Raw genomic sequence first — 14,827 nt, 5'->3', positions numbered from 1 at the left:
GCCACAAAAACGCATCTGTGTCTGTATGAGGTTGACTGTTAATCCCACCAGCACCTGATGCTTCTTATCGGAGATGTTTGGGACATCCCTGGTATTTAGACTTATCTGCTTGGAAAACGTATTGTAGTGTCCTACATACTGGGTGATAGCTGATGTCAGCAAGAAAGACCGAGGTAGTGACAAAAAGCTTGTCTGAAGAAAAGAAAAACGAACTGATTCACTGCCTACTGGACTCACTGCATTCTTAGCGTTCATCTTGGCCTGGCTGTTGCCTGGTGAACGAGGTCGTTTATGATGTCACGAACTGGGAGCTAAATATAGAATACGAACAGCAGGTGTCAAAGGTGGTGGGGAGATGGGGAGGGGAGGGAATAGTAAATCAGGGGACTGAGAGATGGAGGGAATGACGGGAGGTTGGAGACACATGACAAGGAGAAGGGAGACGCACACACAAACAAACACACATATGTTAAGAAGCCACAGTCAAATTTTGTCATTACTGATGAATAATTTGGACGATTTTTCTCACCCCACCCCTATCCCCTCTCTATCTTTCTACTCTCTGTAAATCTCCTACAATCACATACAGACACATACACATTCACACACACATACACACTCCCACACTCTCTTAATTTGTTGTCTCGCCAGGTCCTTGTTGACATCTTCTGTTTGTCTCTAGTCTACACAAGGGGCTCAGCTCTGACCCAGTTTAAATGGCTTAAAAACTCACCACAAGCAGGATTTGCCTCAGTGTCGCTTGGGCTGCGCAAAATTTTGCCTACAGAACATTCACTGGGAAAGGACATGGGTGAGACGGATCCTGCAAGACATCTGTAACATCATGGTGACTGTGCCTACTGTGACTAATGTCACGTGATCAGTCCATAGTGTCATGGAAGTTCTACTTCAAGTGTCGTGAATAATGTGTAGATGTGAGTACAAGATTTTAAGTCAAATTTTCGCTTTTAAGTGTTTTAAGCCTATCTCTTAACATGAAGCTCCCTTCTCATAGTTCTGTCCCGGAGGTTTGTGTACTAAAGTTGTTGTCTTCTTCTTTGTTTGTGTTCAACGCGAGGTGTCATAGTCTGAGGTCTCATATTTTCCGGTATTTGGTATTTTTCCCTCCTCAACCACACACACTCTTTTACATCGCCTATGTTTTGTTTACATATCATGTTGTTATGTGTCCTTGATGAGCAATTACTACCAAGACCAATCACCTTTTATACAGCATGTCTACAGGTGAGGTACTCCGAGCTTAAATCCGGTTGTAGGAGTGCGATCGAAGCCCGTTTCTTCTCTATAACTGGTCTAGTGAAGCTTTTTTATATACAAAGGGGAGAAGGGAAGCGAACTTAAAGATCCCCTGGAAGAAGTATTGACAAATCACCAAATTTATTAATCTCGGTGAGCAATTATAACATAGGAGCGTGCACTCTTAAAAATGCGAAGAAAACAGAACAAGTGCTATGTAAAAGATGAGACAAGTAATACATCTTAGCAAAACATAGACAGCCCGCATTTTTACATCTAAAACATCTACATTATTATGGCAGATTCGTGTTTAAGAGATTTGTTCAGAAATCTGGTTCTTGAGGCCAGAAATCTGAACAAACCGGTCTCTTGCTGGCTACGGGCGATGAGGAGTGACAACCGTTCTGAGGAGCGTCGTCGCTACAGACCAGAGTAACGACTAAACCAGCTTCATCATCCTACTCATCCTTCTGTCTATCATTCTCTGGCGACAGACGCAGTAAACGATTAGTGTTATGCGCAGTTCACTGGTGATGGAGGAGGACGGAAAGCAAGACCGCAGCAGGTCAAGTGGACACTGTCTCTTCTTCCGTTTTAAGGCTGGCAGAGGTGAAAGGTCAGTGATGGAGATACACAGACATCTGGCGACACTCCTGCTCGTTCACAAGAACCGAACGACATGAAGAGTCCAGCAAGCCTGCAGGCCAGTGAACTGTGGATACAACAGCTGGAATCGGTAAATTACCTGAAAGCCTAACTCGGCAATAAATTTTGCAGGAATGTTGATTGAACGCGATGCTCCCATATGATGCTAGTGTGATGGATTATCAGGAAAGTTCCAGATGGCCTTAGACTAGAGGGGAAGGAGTGGGTAAGTCAAATGCACAAGGAGGAAGTCGAGGACAGTCGTCATCCATCGTCTGTGTTCATGTTCATGTGTGTCACCGAAATACCAACCGGATATCGTCTGCTTCAAATTCTCAAACCACGCATGCGCAAATGAAGCGGCGATGACAGACTTTGGACCTGAAGGAAGACGCAGTGCAGCGGGTAATTATTTGAATCTGTTTGCTAGTACGTCGCTCATTAAAAACCATTACAATAATTGTGAAGGTTAAAGTTCATTTTCGGTTGATTCGCACTGACCTTTGTTTGTGGGAGGAGGAGCGCACGCGCTCGTGTGTACCAGACGACTGAGTGTGTACCGGATGTCTTGTGGGTAATAAACAAATAACATTCAATGTGCTGTCTGGTTTCTATCCTCATCTTGTATATAGAAATGTTTAGGCATGAAACATAAACAAAAAAGTAAGAGAATGTGAAATAGGACGACAGACATAATCTCGTTAATTATAAACACAATGTTTGACGATTGGCGCTACAGTCAGATAACTGGACTGCTACCAGTCATTTGTAATTTGTGGATAGGGAATAAGGTTCAAAGAGCGAGATGTGAGTAAATAAAATGTTTGCCAGTGAGCTGATTTCCCAACTGTCAAGCCGATGTATCCGTGAGTAGCTCTGAACTGTGACTTTACGAAGTTAAAGTAATGTTCTCATACCTGATAATTTTTCTGGATTTTTTTGTGGTCGTCATCTCCAGAATTTTTCCGGCTTTCATATCCGTTTGAATGTCTGTTTGTTTGTATATATATCTTCAAATGTTGACCTTGTTTTCTCTTCCGGTCACGAAGATACTAGTTGCTCTCTTACCTCACTCTTTCCCAATGTGTCTGTATGTGTGTTTTAACCTGCCATGCGCTAACACACACATCAGGGCCCCAGAACTATTGTTCTGATACCTAGCTACACACTGGCGTGACATTGAATTAAACATTAGTCTTAATTCGTGACTGACCCCGTCACAGGTTTGTAGCCATTTATTCTGCTTTCAAGAAACCAATGAAAGAACAACGAGCTTGAAACCATCCCGGTCCGGGGGCAGGTGAAGACAGTTAAAGGCCTGGTGGGGTGAGGAGAGTTATTTTATTTTCTTTCAACTGGATAAAGTACATCGCAAGATACTATCTCTCAAGGTATTTGTGGATACCACCCCTTTCTGTTCTGGGTACAGACGCCTATAGACATCACCAGACACAGAAAGAAACCAACAACTCCAGACATCATCATCGTACAATGATAATATAGAGGTTTTGAAGGTTTTAGCCATTAGAAGAGACATGATCATATGTTAATTAAGAGCATTGTATTCTTGTTTGTGTTTGTTTGTTTGCATCATTGTTCGTTAAAGTGGTGTGGTTGTGTCCCGATGAGGAGGAGCATCTGGGCAAAACCTGATGGAGCTATGAGAAATAGGATAAGATATAGATGAGTCATCGTATATTTGACGATGTGACGTCCACTTCCCTTTCTACAGGAAGGGTGAGCGAGGGCAACGATCGACTGTGGAGTGACGAGTCTAGATAGCAAGCGACAGAAAACAAACAAACAAACAAACAAACAAACAAACAAACAAACAAACAAACAAACAAACATTCTTCTCCAGCAGATGTATAATCTAACCGACCACGATGACATGGTGTTTCTGCTTTGATTGACAGATGGCGAGATTCTGAGATGCTTGGAGTGATCAGCCCGGAACCTGATGTCTGATCGCAAACCTCAGTTTGTGGGATCAGGAAGAGACCCAACCTCCGGATCGTGATTCTGGTTCAACTCCCACGTAAGTACTCTATTAAAGTCATTTCCCCTTAGTAATCTAAATGGGAGAGGCTTTGTATAGTGACAGAAACGGAACACAAAGAAAAAGGAAAACAAGATATATATATTATAAATAGACTTGCATAAAACAGAAAGAAGAAAAAGAAAAGAAAACCAATATTGAAGATTTTACGACCTTGTGAATAACGAGGACATTACAGTTAGACCGTAATAGAAGAATAATCACAAAAGATGACTTGATTAGCATGTGTTCGTGTTCTTTATGTCTGTGTAAGTACGTGCATCCGTTAATGTGTACATGCTCTAGAAATTTGTATTAAAAATACGCCTGAACATATGTAATACTCCTTCGTGTACAATGAAACCATTCCACATGTGTGTCCCTTAAAAGGTATTTCTTTTCAGCTGTTTGGAAAAAATTGTTGATAAAAATAATATTTTTATTGTCTATTTTTAGATGCTTTTATTTCATATTAAAGAAATGTTTCTTTGCAGAAAAGAAGAGAAAGAACAGTAATAAACATCAAAAGATGGGATGGTGGAGGGTTGCTGCCCTTGCCATTGCGACCAGTGTCTGGATTATTAAAGCTGACGCTCAGTCAGTGACAGACAACTCTACCACCTCCAGCAACAACATAGATAACACCACTGTCACTGGAACTACGGACAGCACCTACCTGACTAGTTCTTCCAACGACGGTAACGTCACAGACCAAGATGGCTCCTCTAACAGTTCCGAAGGAACCCAGGTGAACACCAGGTGCCGGATGGAGTACACTACTCTGACACGAGATAGTCTTTTCTCCATCCATGGCTACATCTTGCCATATCACGTAATGGTTCGCTCCTTTTCAGGCGAGAGGGACGATGACGACGATAGCACCAACCGAACCGTGTGCTTCGTGACTCGGAGCGACCTCGAAAGCAAACTCAATTCTTCCGACGGGCCGCCGATCATCGGGATGTTTCATTTCGCTTGCAGATCCTCCAACATAGAAGTCATGTTCCTTGAGGACGAGGAAGTCAGCACCAATACTACTTCTGAACCAAGGGTCGGTGACAGAGTTTCAAGTTCCCAGGGACATAGGTTCTACTCTCGCTACATTTCCTATTTTCAGATCGAGCGGTGTAGGGTTTCTCTTCGTGGTGCATGGATGGTGGCAAGCATGACGGATCTCAGAGTCTTTAGCAGCTACGGTGAAAACAGCTTAAACCTTCAGGAACTGCAGCAGGATACTAAACTTTGCGATACGTTTCGAAATGCTGTCGCCTTCAGTGTCATCAACAACTGGGCCGTGGAAGATGACTTGCACCTTCTGGCCACCTGCACGGGAAAGCTCGAGAACGTTGTAGAAGTCGTTCTTGCCAACGTTAGTTTAAAAACATTTCCAGAAATGCTCCACACTGTGATGCCCAACCTACGAGCTCTGGAGTTAAGTAACAACCATCTATGGGAACCGGTAGATTTTGATTGGATGCCAGGCTTCGCGGAGCTGCCGCGAAATCTGTCGAGGACCTTCCAGTTCAACAACCTCTACAGCTTCTACGGAGCCATTGATATACAGCCCAACCTATTTCGTAGGGTGTACATTTTAAACGGAAACAATATAACTAACATTACACACTTTTATTTCCGAGGAGAGTTTCAGTACGTCTCCCTCGAACGAAATGGCATGACAGAAATTGGAGAGGAGGTCTTCTATCGCATTCCTGACTTGCAGTTTCTGAGTTTGGCTGACAATGTCCTTGAAAGCCTGCCAGAAAACCTGTTCTCAAGCCTCCGCAAGCTCAAGCGACTAGACTTGCAGGGAAACAGATTAAAGTATTTACCAACGAATTTGTTCAGAAACCTTTTGCAACTCCAGCAGCTGAATTTGGAAGGAAACAAGTTGGAGAAGCTGCAGGATGGTTTGTTCTCTAACCTGGAACATCTGACCTCTGTCCGTCTCAAGGGAAACAACCTTATGCACGTGTCAGACAAGGCTTTCGATACTCTTTCTATTAAACTGTCCTTACTCGACCTGAGTGAGAATCCTTTGAAGGAAATCCCACCAATCATCTTTCTTCTGCGAGGGTTGGTCAACACAAATCTGGAGTCTACAGATATAGAGATCCTCGACTTTGTAGAGATCATCAACCGGACTTCAACCTACAGGATATTGGAAAATCTGAGAAACCCAACTTCTGGAGAATATGTCAACCTTAAAATAGCTCCTGACTTCCAGAGGGTCGTTTCTCTGAGGAATAGCAAGCTACGGTCCATTGTGATGTATAACTCGACTGAGGAGACAGTTAACACCTTTACGCTGCTGGCCAAGTACTTCACCTTCCAGACAGATGGCGCCCACCTGTCATGTGACTGCAACATTCTAAATGTGACTCACCTGGTGACGGAGATTAGGGAAAAGGGGGCCTTAAGTGGAACGGAGGCGTTGTTCACTGGCTGGACGTGTTCGTGGCCGGACGAGCTGAGACAAAGAACTGTGGCCAGTCTCCGGGACGAGGAGACTTACTGTCCTTTTCGCAAGGAACGAAACCTTACTGAGATCGAGACAAGATGTCCGGATCCGTGTAATTGCTACGTTCGCACGGGTGTTTCTACTATCATCGTTGACTGTCAGCACGCGCGTCTGACGTCACTTCCAGCCTTTGTTCCAGCCCGTACGAGGGAGTTGTGGCTGCAGAACAACACGATCAAGACGGTGGAAGAACTACCGTACCTCCAGCAGCTGGAGACCCTCAAGTTAAGCGCCAATAACCTGCAGGACCTGCCAAAGAAGGTCTTAGATCAACTGACGTCACTGCGAGTGCTGCACGTGGACGACAACTGGCTGACAACCCTTCTCCCTGACCTGGGCGATTTGCAGCAGCTTCGGAGCGTCCGACTGTCGGGGAATCCCTTCCGCTGCGACTGCAACACCCGCTGGCTGAAGCGCTGGGTGCTGGACCCGGAGGTAGAGGTGGAGGACTGGAATGACATAAAGTGCAGCCTGGACGACGACGAGGGCCAGCTGATCACGAGAGTTCCGGACGAGAAGTTCGTCTGCAAGATTGCGCCCAGCCTCACGCAGTTGGCCGTCCCCATCGCTGTTCCTGTGTCGCTGGCGCTGCTGCTGGTGATTGTGGCCGTCATCGCCTTTATCTGCCGACGTCAGCTAAAGGTGCAGCTGTACATCTACACCGGTCTTCACACCTTTGACCGTGACCCCTCTGACGACCGATTTCTGTACGATGTGACAGTGTGCTGCTCATTGGGGGATCAGGACTGGGTGCTGACAAACGTGGTAACGGTTTTGGAGATGGCTTACAACTACAAAGTCTTCTTCCTTAACCGAGACGCATTCTTGGGTTACTCCATCAGCAACAACGTGCGTCACTGCGTGAAAAACAGCCGGCGGTTGGTAGTGATTCTGTCCAAAGGCTGGGACAGCGAGGAAACGTTGGTCACAGCCGTCCATCAAGGGTTGGACAAGTGCCGCAAGGACATGGTCCACTTCTTGACCGTTGTCCTGCACGAGATCTCACCCAGGGACATTCAGGACAAGGACTTGCAGCAGTTTGTGAAGAAAGGTCGCTTTTTGACGACTTCTGAAAATCACTTTCACAAGAAGCTGGCCTACGAAATGCCTCATCTTCAGACGGACAAAATCTTCCTATGCTGCCGAAAAGTGCGAAAGCTGAGGGTGTTGTCAAGTTTCACGACATCGTAGCCATCGCTGAAAACGAACAGAATGTTATTCTGGAGATCGGTGCAGTTCCCTCAGCAGGATGTGATCATACTTTTGCAAATTGTCATTGCTGCATGCCAACGCTTTGAAAGCACTGGAGGAAGAAGAAAGCAGAAATGAACAAACGATCGTGAAGGGGGAGGTTAAAGAAGAAAATATGAACAACAGCCAGCAATGTGCTGCTGCAGATGATAAAATTGGACGATGAAGACGGCAGCGATTACTATTCAAGTGAAGAACATGCAACAAAATCGGTGTTTGTGTGGTACTCTGATGTCGACCTCACCTACACGGTGGAAAGCATCGTTAAGCCGTTGGAAAGTCGCGGTCATCCAGTGCATTGTGCAGGACCGAGACTTCCCGCTAGGCGCCGCCATCCAGGACAACATCGTGCGCGCGGCGGACTCGTGCTCACGCGCAGTCTTCGTGCTGTCGGACGACATCGGCGCCAGCGAGTGGTTCCTCTTCACCTTCCACGTCGTCTTCGACCGCTGCCAACAACACCGCGACCGGCGGGTGCTCCTGGTGCTGCGGGCGGCACTGAACGCGGACCGCTTGACCAGCGACGTGCAGCAGGCCGTGAGAACGTCAGCCGTTCTGCGGGAACAGGACCCCTGGTTCGAAGCCCGTTGCAGAAGTTTGCAGAGTCAGATTTCAACGAGATGGACTGAGTGCTTTGTTGGGATTGCAGAGGAAAAACTATATTTGATTATGGGATCATTTTAATGCGTTGCTGGAAAGAAAAGTTTCTTAGTTCACTTCTTTCACTTTGTAATCTTGACTCTCAAGAAAAAAAGACTTACTGTACTGCTTGACACGTCCCCTTACATTTTTAATGTAAGAGTCTTTCAAAGAGTTTGTGTGATAGCGTGGGAACAACAAAACTTTTATATCAGTCAACATTAAACTCACACACACGATACTGCGAACTATATATATATAAAGTCTGTCGGTCTTCCACGCCGCAGCCTGTAAATCAAAGTTGTCGTATATTTTTGAATATTTCGTTAAAGTCTTAGTTACTCACAACGCACTGCCTGAAGAGAACGTCTGTGCAACCCAAAAATTAAACGTCCTGGTAAGTTCCTCCCTTTCCCTGGTCTAGAAATTGTGCAGTCTTGGCAACACTTGGCTGATATCCACAAACAAAACTCTTAGGGGAAACCACATACACGTTCCTGTTCTTAATAGGAGTAAGTGCTGACTTGGCAGACACCTAGTCGACGACTAAGAATATATTTCCTGGGATCAACACACAAGATCCAAAGCGAACACTGCAAATAAATTCTCTGGGATCGACACACAAGATCCAAAACGGACACCACACACACTTTCAGTCCTCCTCTCTTCACTCCCCACAGCCGTCTGCTCTCCTCCAAATAATTTTCATGCTACGTCCCTCTAAAATTGCGTCATAAAATGACGTCGGGTTCTGACGCGAAATCACGACGCAGCAAACACACTCTCATACTGGTAAGGGCAATAATCCCTGACTAACAACAGACAGGGGCAACAACCCCCTGTTCCTAACACACACAAACGATTTTACAGAGATTGACTAGTCTCTTTGCTTCGGAGAAAACAAAATATTTTTGGTTGTTTATTAGTGAAATTTTAAAGGGATCAACTGGTTTAGTGTCCTCCACCCTCCCGACTTTGTTTCTGATTCTCTATGCATGGACAACTACCGTCGGAAGCTGTGTTCAATGTTCACTGCAAAGATCACCAGAACTAGTATAAGTGTGTCGTTATGCCCATGTGTGGTTATTCGAAAAATGTCTTTTAATTCCTCGTTTTTAAATATTTTTTTCAACCGTCTCATTTAAAAACTGTCAAAGCTGAGCACTTTTGTTGATGATATGGGTGACATATTTGACAAGTTCTTGAAAGTGTTTGACAAGCACTTTAAGGTGTAAATTTATATCACTGTCTGTCCTATCTCTTCCGTTTTAAGCCTCTGTACCCACAGCTTTCCATTTAAAAAAAATTGGCAAATTTGGCAAAATCTGTCCCCTAAACTTCCGACTTTAATATCAAAATCTGTTAATAAAATGTTTGAAAATGTTTGGTACTTGATTTTCACAATTTCTCGTTTAAAATATTCACACATTAGAGGCGAGTGTTTCGAAAAAAGTTAAGTATTTTAAGTTTGAAGTGTTTAATTGTAAAGTTTAGGTTTAAACTACTTTAGCTTGGTAATTTCTAGTTTGAAATATTAAAGATTAAAATGTCTGGCTTGAAATGTACGTTTGAGCCGCAAAACAGAGCAGAAGAATCCTCAGTAATATTTTTAGGTGTCTTACTTCCCATAATTGACAGATGTAATTACAAACTTCATTATAAAAGAAAACGGTTGATGAGATCCGATCTGAACTATCGTTGTATTTTGTAACTTTGTAGGAAGAAGTACTGACGATGAACCAACATTAATCTCAGTGAGCAATTTTAACATAGGAAGGCAAGCTCACTTAAGGGAAAAAAGTAAGAAAAATAAAATTTGAAAGATGAAGCAAGCAATGTATCTTAGCGAAACACAGAAAGATTTTTTTGCATATTATTAATAACATCAGAACAAACAGGTGTCTTCCTGGCGATAGGCGATGAAGAGTGAAGAGCCACGATGTCGCTAGAGGGCAGAGTAAAGATTAGACCAACTTCTTCCTCCTCCTTGTCCACAACTTTCCTCTGTGGTACAGACTACCAACACGATGCACTGACATCTAAGAACAAAATGAAAGCAAGGACGTACCACAAGGCGGAAGTGTTGCCATTGGTGCGTGGTGCAGTTACAGCTGATGCTGTTCCTCCATCTTCTTTTTCTTCCTTCTCCATTTTCGCCTTCATTTTTTTCTGTCTTTGATATTAGGTATATTGACAATCATTTTAAAATTTTTGTTCTTCCTTGTCTTCTTTCTTTACCAGCTCGTCCTTTTATTTTTCATTCTTTGGCGTCAGACGCAGTAAGCGGTTAGTGTTGTGCACTGGTGGAGGACGGGGCCTGTTTATAAGAAAGCAAGACTAAAGCAGGTCAAGTGGACACTTTTCTCCTTCCGCTGTAAGGCCGAGAGAGGTCAGCGAGGTCAGATGCACAAACATGTCGCCATATTACTACGCGCACACAAGACGCTGCACAACTTTGCTCATGCGCAGTGCCGTGAGCCCGCAGACCACCTACAGTCCTAGATAGCATTGAAACATTTTATAAACACTTTAAAAACGCTTACAGGGTATAATAAGATTAACGTTTTAGATGAAACATTTTAGAAACATTTACCAAATAAACATTTAAAAACTGAAAATTTTTAAACATTTTAAAATGTTAGAAAACATAACATTTAAGCAAAAACATGAAATAAATGTATTGTAAACATTTGAAGCGTTAACGTTAAATTATTTATACAATTCACACAAAATTTTTTAAAGACTTTGTAATATATTTCTGATTGCTCGGTATAAGATATTGAAAATCATTGCGGTTTACAAAACATATATGGTACATAACTAAATATTTGTTATTCTTCTTGCGGATGCACGTACTCCCATGATCCCACGCGGCGCGCCATTTTCTCTGTAGCAGTACCTGTCTGTGCGATAAAACAAAATTGTAATCTTTTGTCTTTGTTTACCACACTGCAGGTTCTTATAAAACGTCATATACATTGTTTTAGTGCACCACTGATTTAATGTATGCTGATTAGGTTTGATTTTTTAAACAAATTTTTCTATTTGAACAGTGCGCGCGTGCATAATCTAGCTGACAGAGTTCTGTCCCTTGCCCTTACAGGCTGAGGCGATCGGCTCTCCTTGATTTGTTTATATTTTGTGTTCGTGCTTCGATTTGGATAAAAGTGTTGGACCTTCATGTTTACAAGTGCTTCTGTTGCGTTTTCTTCCTCTTCTGGTTTACAACAGGAAGGTATATATGATTTTTATATATATATATAATGTATACAATGCTATTTTGAAGTGCGAACTGTTTAGATCTATTGCAGGATTCCATTCCGCTCGCTTCACTCGCTTCAGCAGAGACCTTGAGCTACTTTGAGTAAACTGAAGTGATGATCACCCTCTTGCAGTTTCATGTGATAACATGTCTTCATATTCTTAAGATAACTCAATATCGTCCCAGTATTTCCTGATGTCACTGACCTTATTGTCTGGAGTCGTGACCGTTACATCTACAGTTATTGCCCTTTACTGTCGGAACGCAGCGAGTCCTCGCGTTAATTCTTCCTTCTACATCTTTCTCACTATTTTGTGATTTTGTTTTGCATCTTTGTTATTATTTTGTTCTACATCTTTGTTACTATTTTGTGATCTTGTTCAGCGCAGTAAGTTCCCCTTTGGTTGTGACATTTCGAGCTTTATAAATTCCCAGTTGTTATTATTATCAACCTTTTTCCATAATGCTAGTCCTTTTTCACATCCTTCCTTTTGCAATATCATGTTACTCTCAGCTTTTGTTCTTGTTATTATGTTCCTCTTTGTGTTTTTTGTATTTGATTTTATTCTTCGCTTAGTTTAGTTGTTTATTCTTTTATAGCTCATATATTATTTGTTTTCCTGTCCCTTGTATGCTGTCCGTGTTTCGTTTTTGTTCTTATGCGCTAAGAGCATACTCCTTAGGAGTGTGAGAATGCCCTTTACAAATTTTGATTTTTGTATTATTATTAAATCATGTAATAAGGAAGACAGAGCTATTTAATACACACCAATACAATCACCATTCACTGTCCTGTAGAGAAGGTGCTCTAAGTTTTAGATTTACAGTCGAATAACAGTTTGAACCAGCAGACACCAGAATTTTCAGCGACAACATTGAGCCAATATTTACAGACCGACTATAAGTTAGATGAAAATAATGAAGACAATATTTTGATAAGTCTAATTTCAGTGAATTTGAAGATTTTATTGATGATCAATTTGATCCAGTGATATCTTCAGACAGTGAAAGTGAAACAGATACAGACTTTAGCCACACAGTTGGCATGTATGTGTGTGTGCTGACACCATTATCATTACTTGCTATGTACTAACTGCATGCATTTGATTCATTGCTATACCATTGTCTATGGCTGAAACAGTACCACTTTTATTGAGAAATTGAAATTCAAAACTGTGACACTGTTATGATCCTCATCTTCAATTAAGAATAAAAGATTATATTGGAGGCTTCTTAACTCATTTGCTGCAAATAGGACAGTAGATAAAATTCCATCATGATGAATGTGCCTAACTTTCAAAACTTAGGGAACATTCCTGATGAAGGGATCCTTTCTAATACATGCCCCTTGGATGTAAATGATGAGTATTACTGATATTTTGAACAAATATGTGATATTTGACTTTGCGATAACATTTTTCAAACGTTCATAAAATGTGTAAATTCTATCTGGAGAGTAGATTGTTGAAACTGCAGCTGGAATCAGTAAATGATAAGTAAATGATGGATGTCTTTACCTTTAGGATTAATTTGAAAATTAACTTTGCAGGCATGTTGATTAAAAGCCTCGTTTCAAATATGATGCTTGTTTGCGGGATTATCAAATTCACGACTAGTAGGTCTTCTTTTCTTCTCCAATTCAATTAAATTTTTTTCCAAACCCTCAGCTGTGTATAAGTTACTTCTTCACGACAAAAGTTGTATGTTCGAGCATATTTTTCAGTTCGCTAGGCATGCACCGATTGATCAATGCATAACCAAGTGATATTAATCAAAGCAAAGATCAATAGACAAATAGAGATGTAGATATTTTACTCTATGTTGCATTTTAGTAGAAAACTTAATGTGACAATCTTGATTGCAGCAACCTTTAGCTATCATTACTAGATTTGTGATTAAATTAATGTCATTTTCCTGTTGTGAAATAATAACTACAGAGATTATGTAAAATAAATAATTTATGCCTGGGTAAATAAATGGAAGGTAGGGGTGACACAGTCAACGTTTGAGCTTCCTTGTTGCTGTTGCTTTTGGTCACATGCCTCAGTCTGTGCGTCTTCTGTCTGTCCTTTGCCTCTATACCGCATGCCTGTAGTCAAAAACGTTTATGTTGATTGAAGAGCATTAATCATGTTTGTATGGTGGTGGTGGTGGTGGTGATGGGAGGGAGGAGTAAGCAAACAGGTATGGCAACAACATGGCTGTCTGACCTCCGTAAGGCCTCTCGCTGCAAGCTAAAACTCGAGCAAGACTCAAGTAGATGGGGATGGAGCGGGTGGATGACGTGTAGAAGAAGGAAGATGAAGATAGTCGTTATCAACTGTTTGCTCGGCTGTCTGTGCACATACTTCACGTTTACTTTTGCAACCGAAATAACTATAAATAGTCTGCTTTAATCTCGCACTTCACACAGCGCACCGCGTATACGCTAAGGAGCAGACGCTGCGAGACGTGGAAGACAAGAGGGAAGACGCAGTGCAGTAAGTAATCATTCCGTAAATTACCAATACATTAAAGACTACAACCACTTACGATATGTGTAAAGGTTAAATGTTATTATTCACGCTTGATTTGCTGTCAGTGACCTAGTCAGAGTACTAGGTCTGAGCGCACGTGCATGGATGAAAGGGTGTGAATGATGGACGTTTCCTGAATGCGTGTCTTTTAGGTGTTAAAAGAAAAAAAAAGAAAAGAAAAAGAGGTGTGACTGGAGAGGGAGAGAGTGATGAGAGATTGGGGGAGAGAGAGCAAAGGGCGAGAGGAGGTGAAATTTGATGCTTAATTGTAGGGAGAGGTATTGTGTTCTTAGTTTTGGAAGTGAGAATTCATTGCCAGTGTACTTATTGTTCTGTGTGCAGTGAACGTTCAGTACACTGAGTTTATTACAGCAGGCTTAATTCAGGGAAATAATTTGTAATCAATGCATACTGTGCAATTGACAATCAGATTTTTGTTTGAGTTTTTTAATGAAATGAGAAGCACTCGTTAATTCCCTCCTTCATTCCTTTCTTCAGTCATGAGTTTATTTGTTGGCTTCGCATGTGATCTCCGAACACATGCCTAGCGTGAAAGAGACATCCATTTAAGTCAAAAATTACATCGTTTCTGCTCTAATGACAGATTCCTGTCGATTAGTCGATGACTAATCACAAACCTTGGTCTGTGAGAACAAGAAGAGACCTTATTTGACGGTTGGTGATTCTGGTTTACCTCACTC

At 42.1% G+C, this 14,827-nt stretch overlaps 1 protein-coding gene and 1 long non-coding RNA gene across 3 annotated transcripts; both read left to right on the top strand.

The window, feature by feature from the left end:
- The first annotated feature begins 724 nt into the window (after positions 1-724).
- On the top strand, positions 725-7,683 carry LOC112554861 (protein toll-like). 2 transcript variants are annotated; one of them, XM_025222924.1, is made up of 4 exons: positions 725-935; positions 1,560-2,307; positions 3,819-3,940; positions 4,435-7,683. In XM_025222924.1, exon 4 carries the CDS (start codon positions 4,470-4,472, stop codon positions 7,647-7,649), a length of 3,180 nt encoding a protein of 1,059 aa, XP_025078709.1. In that variant the 5' UTR covers positions 725-935; positions 1,560-2,307; positions 3,819-3,940; positions 4,435-4,469; the 3' UTR covers positions 7,650-7,683. The 2 variants fall into 2 exon arrangements, with proteins under 2 accessions (XP_025078709.1, XP_025078708.1); XM_025222923.1 differs by lacking the exon at positions 1,560-2,307.
- A 6,141-nt stretch (positions 7,684-13,824) lies between these two features.
- On the top strand, positions 13,825-14,827 carry LOC112554863. Its single transcript, XR_003097334.1, has 2 exons — positions 13,825-14,090; positions 14,731-14,827. It is a non-coding gene; the product is annotated as an uncharacterized LOC112554863 (long non-coding RNA).

This window comes from Pomacea canaliculata, linkage group LG14, assembly GCF_003073045.1.
Source record: "Pomacea canaliculata isolate SZHN2017 linkage group LG14, ASM307304v1, whole genome shotgun sequence".
In the NCBI taxonomy this organism is placed as follows: domain Eukaryota; kingdom Metazoa; phylum Mollusca; class Gastropoda; order Architaenioglossa; family Ampullariidae; genus Pomacea; species Pomacea canaliculata.
The sequence above is the reverse complement of the archived record's forward strand: the minus strand, read 5'-3'. Positions and strand labels throughout refer to the sequence as shown.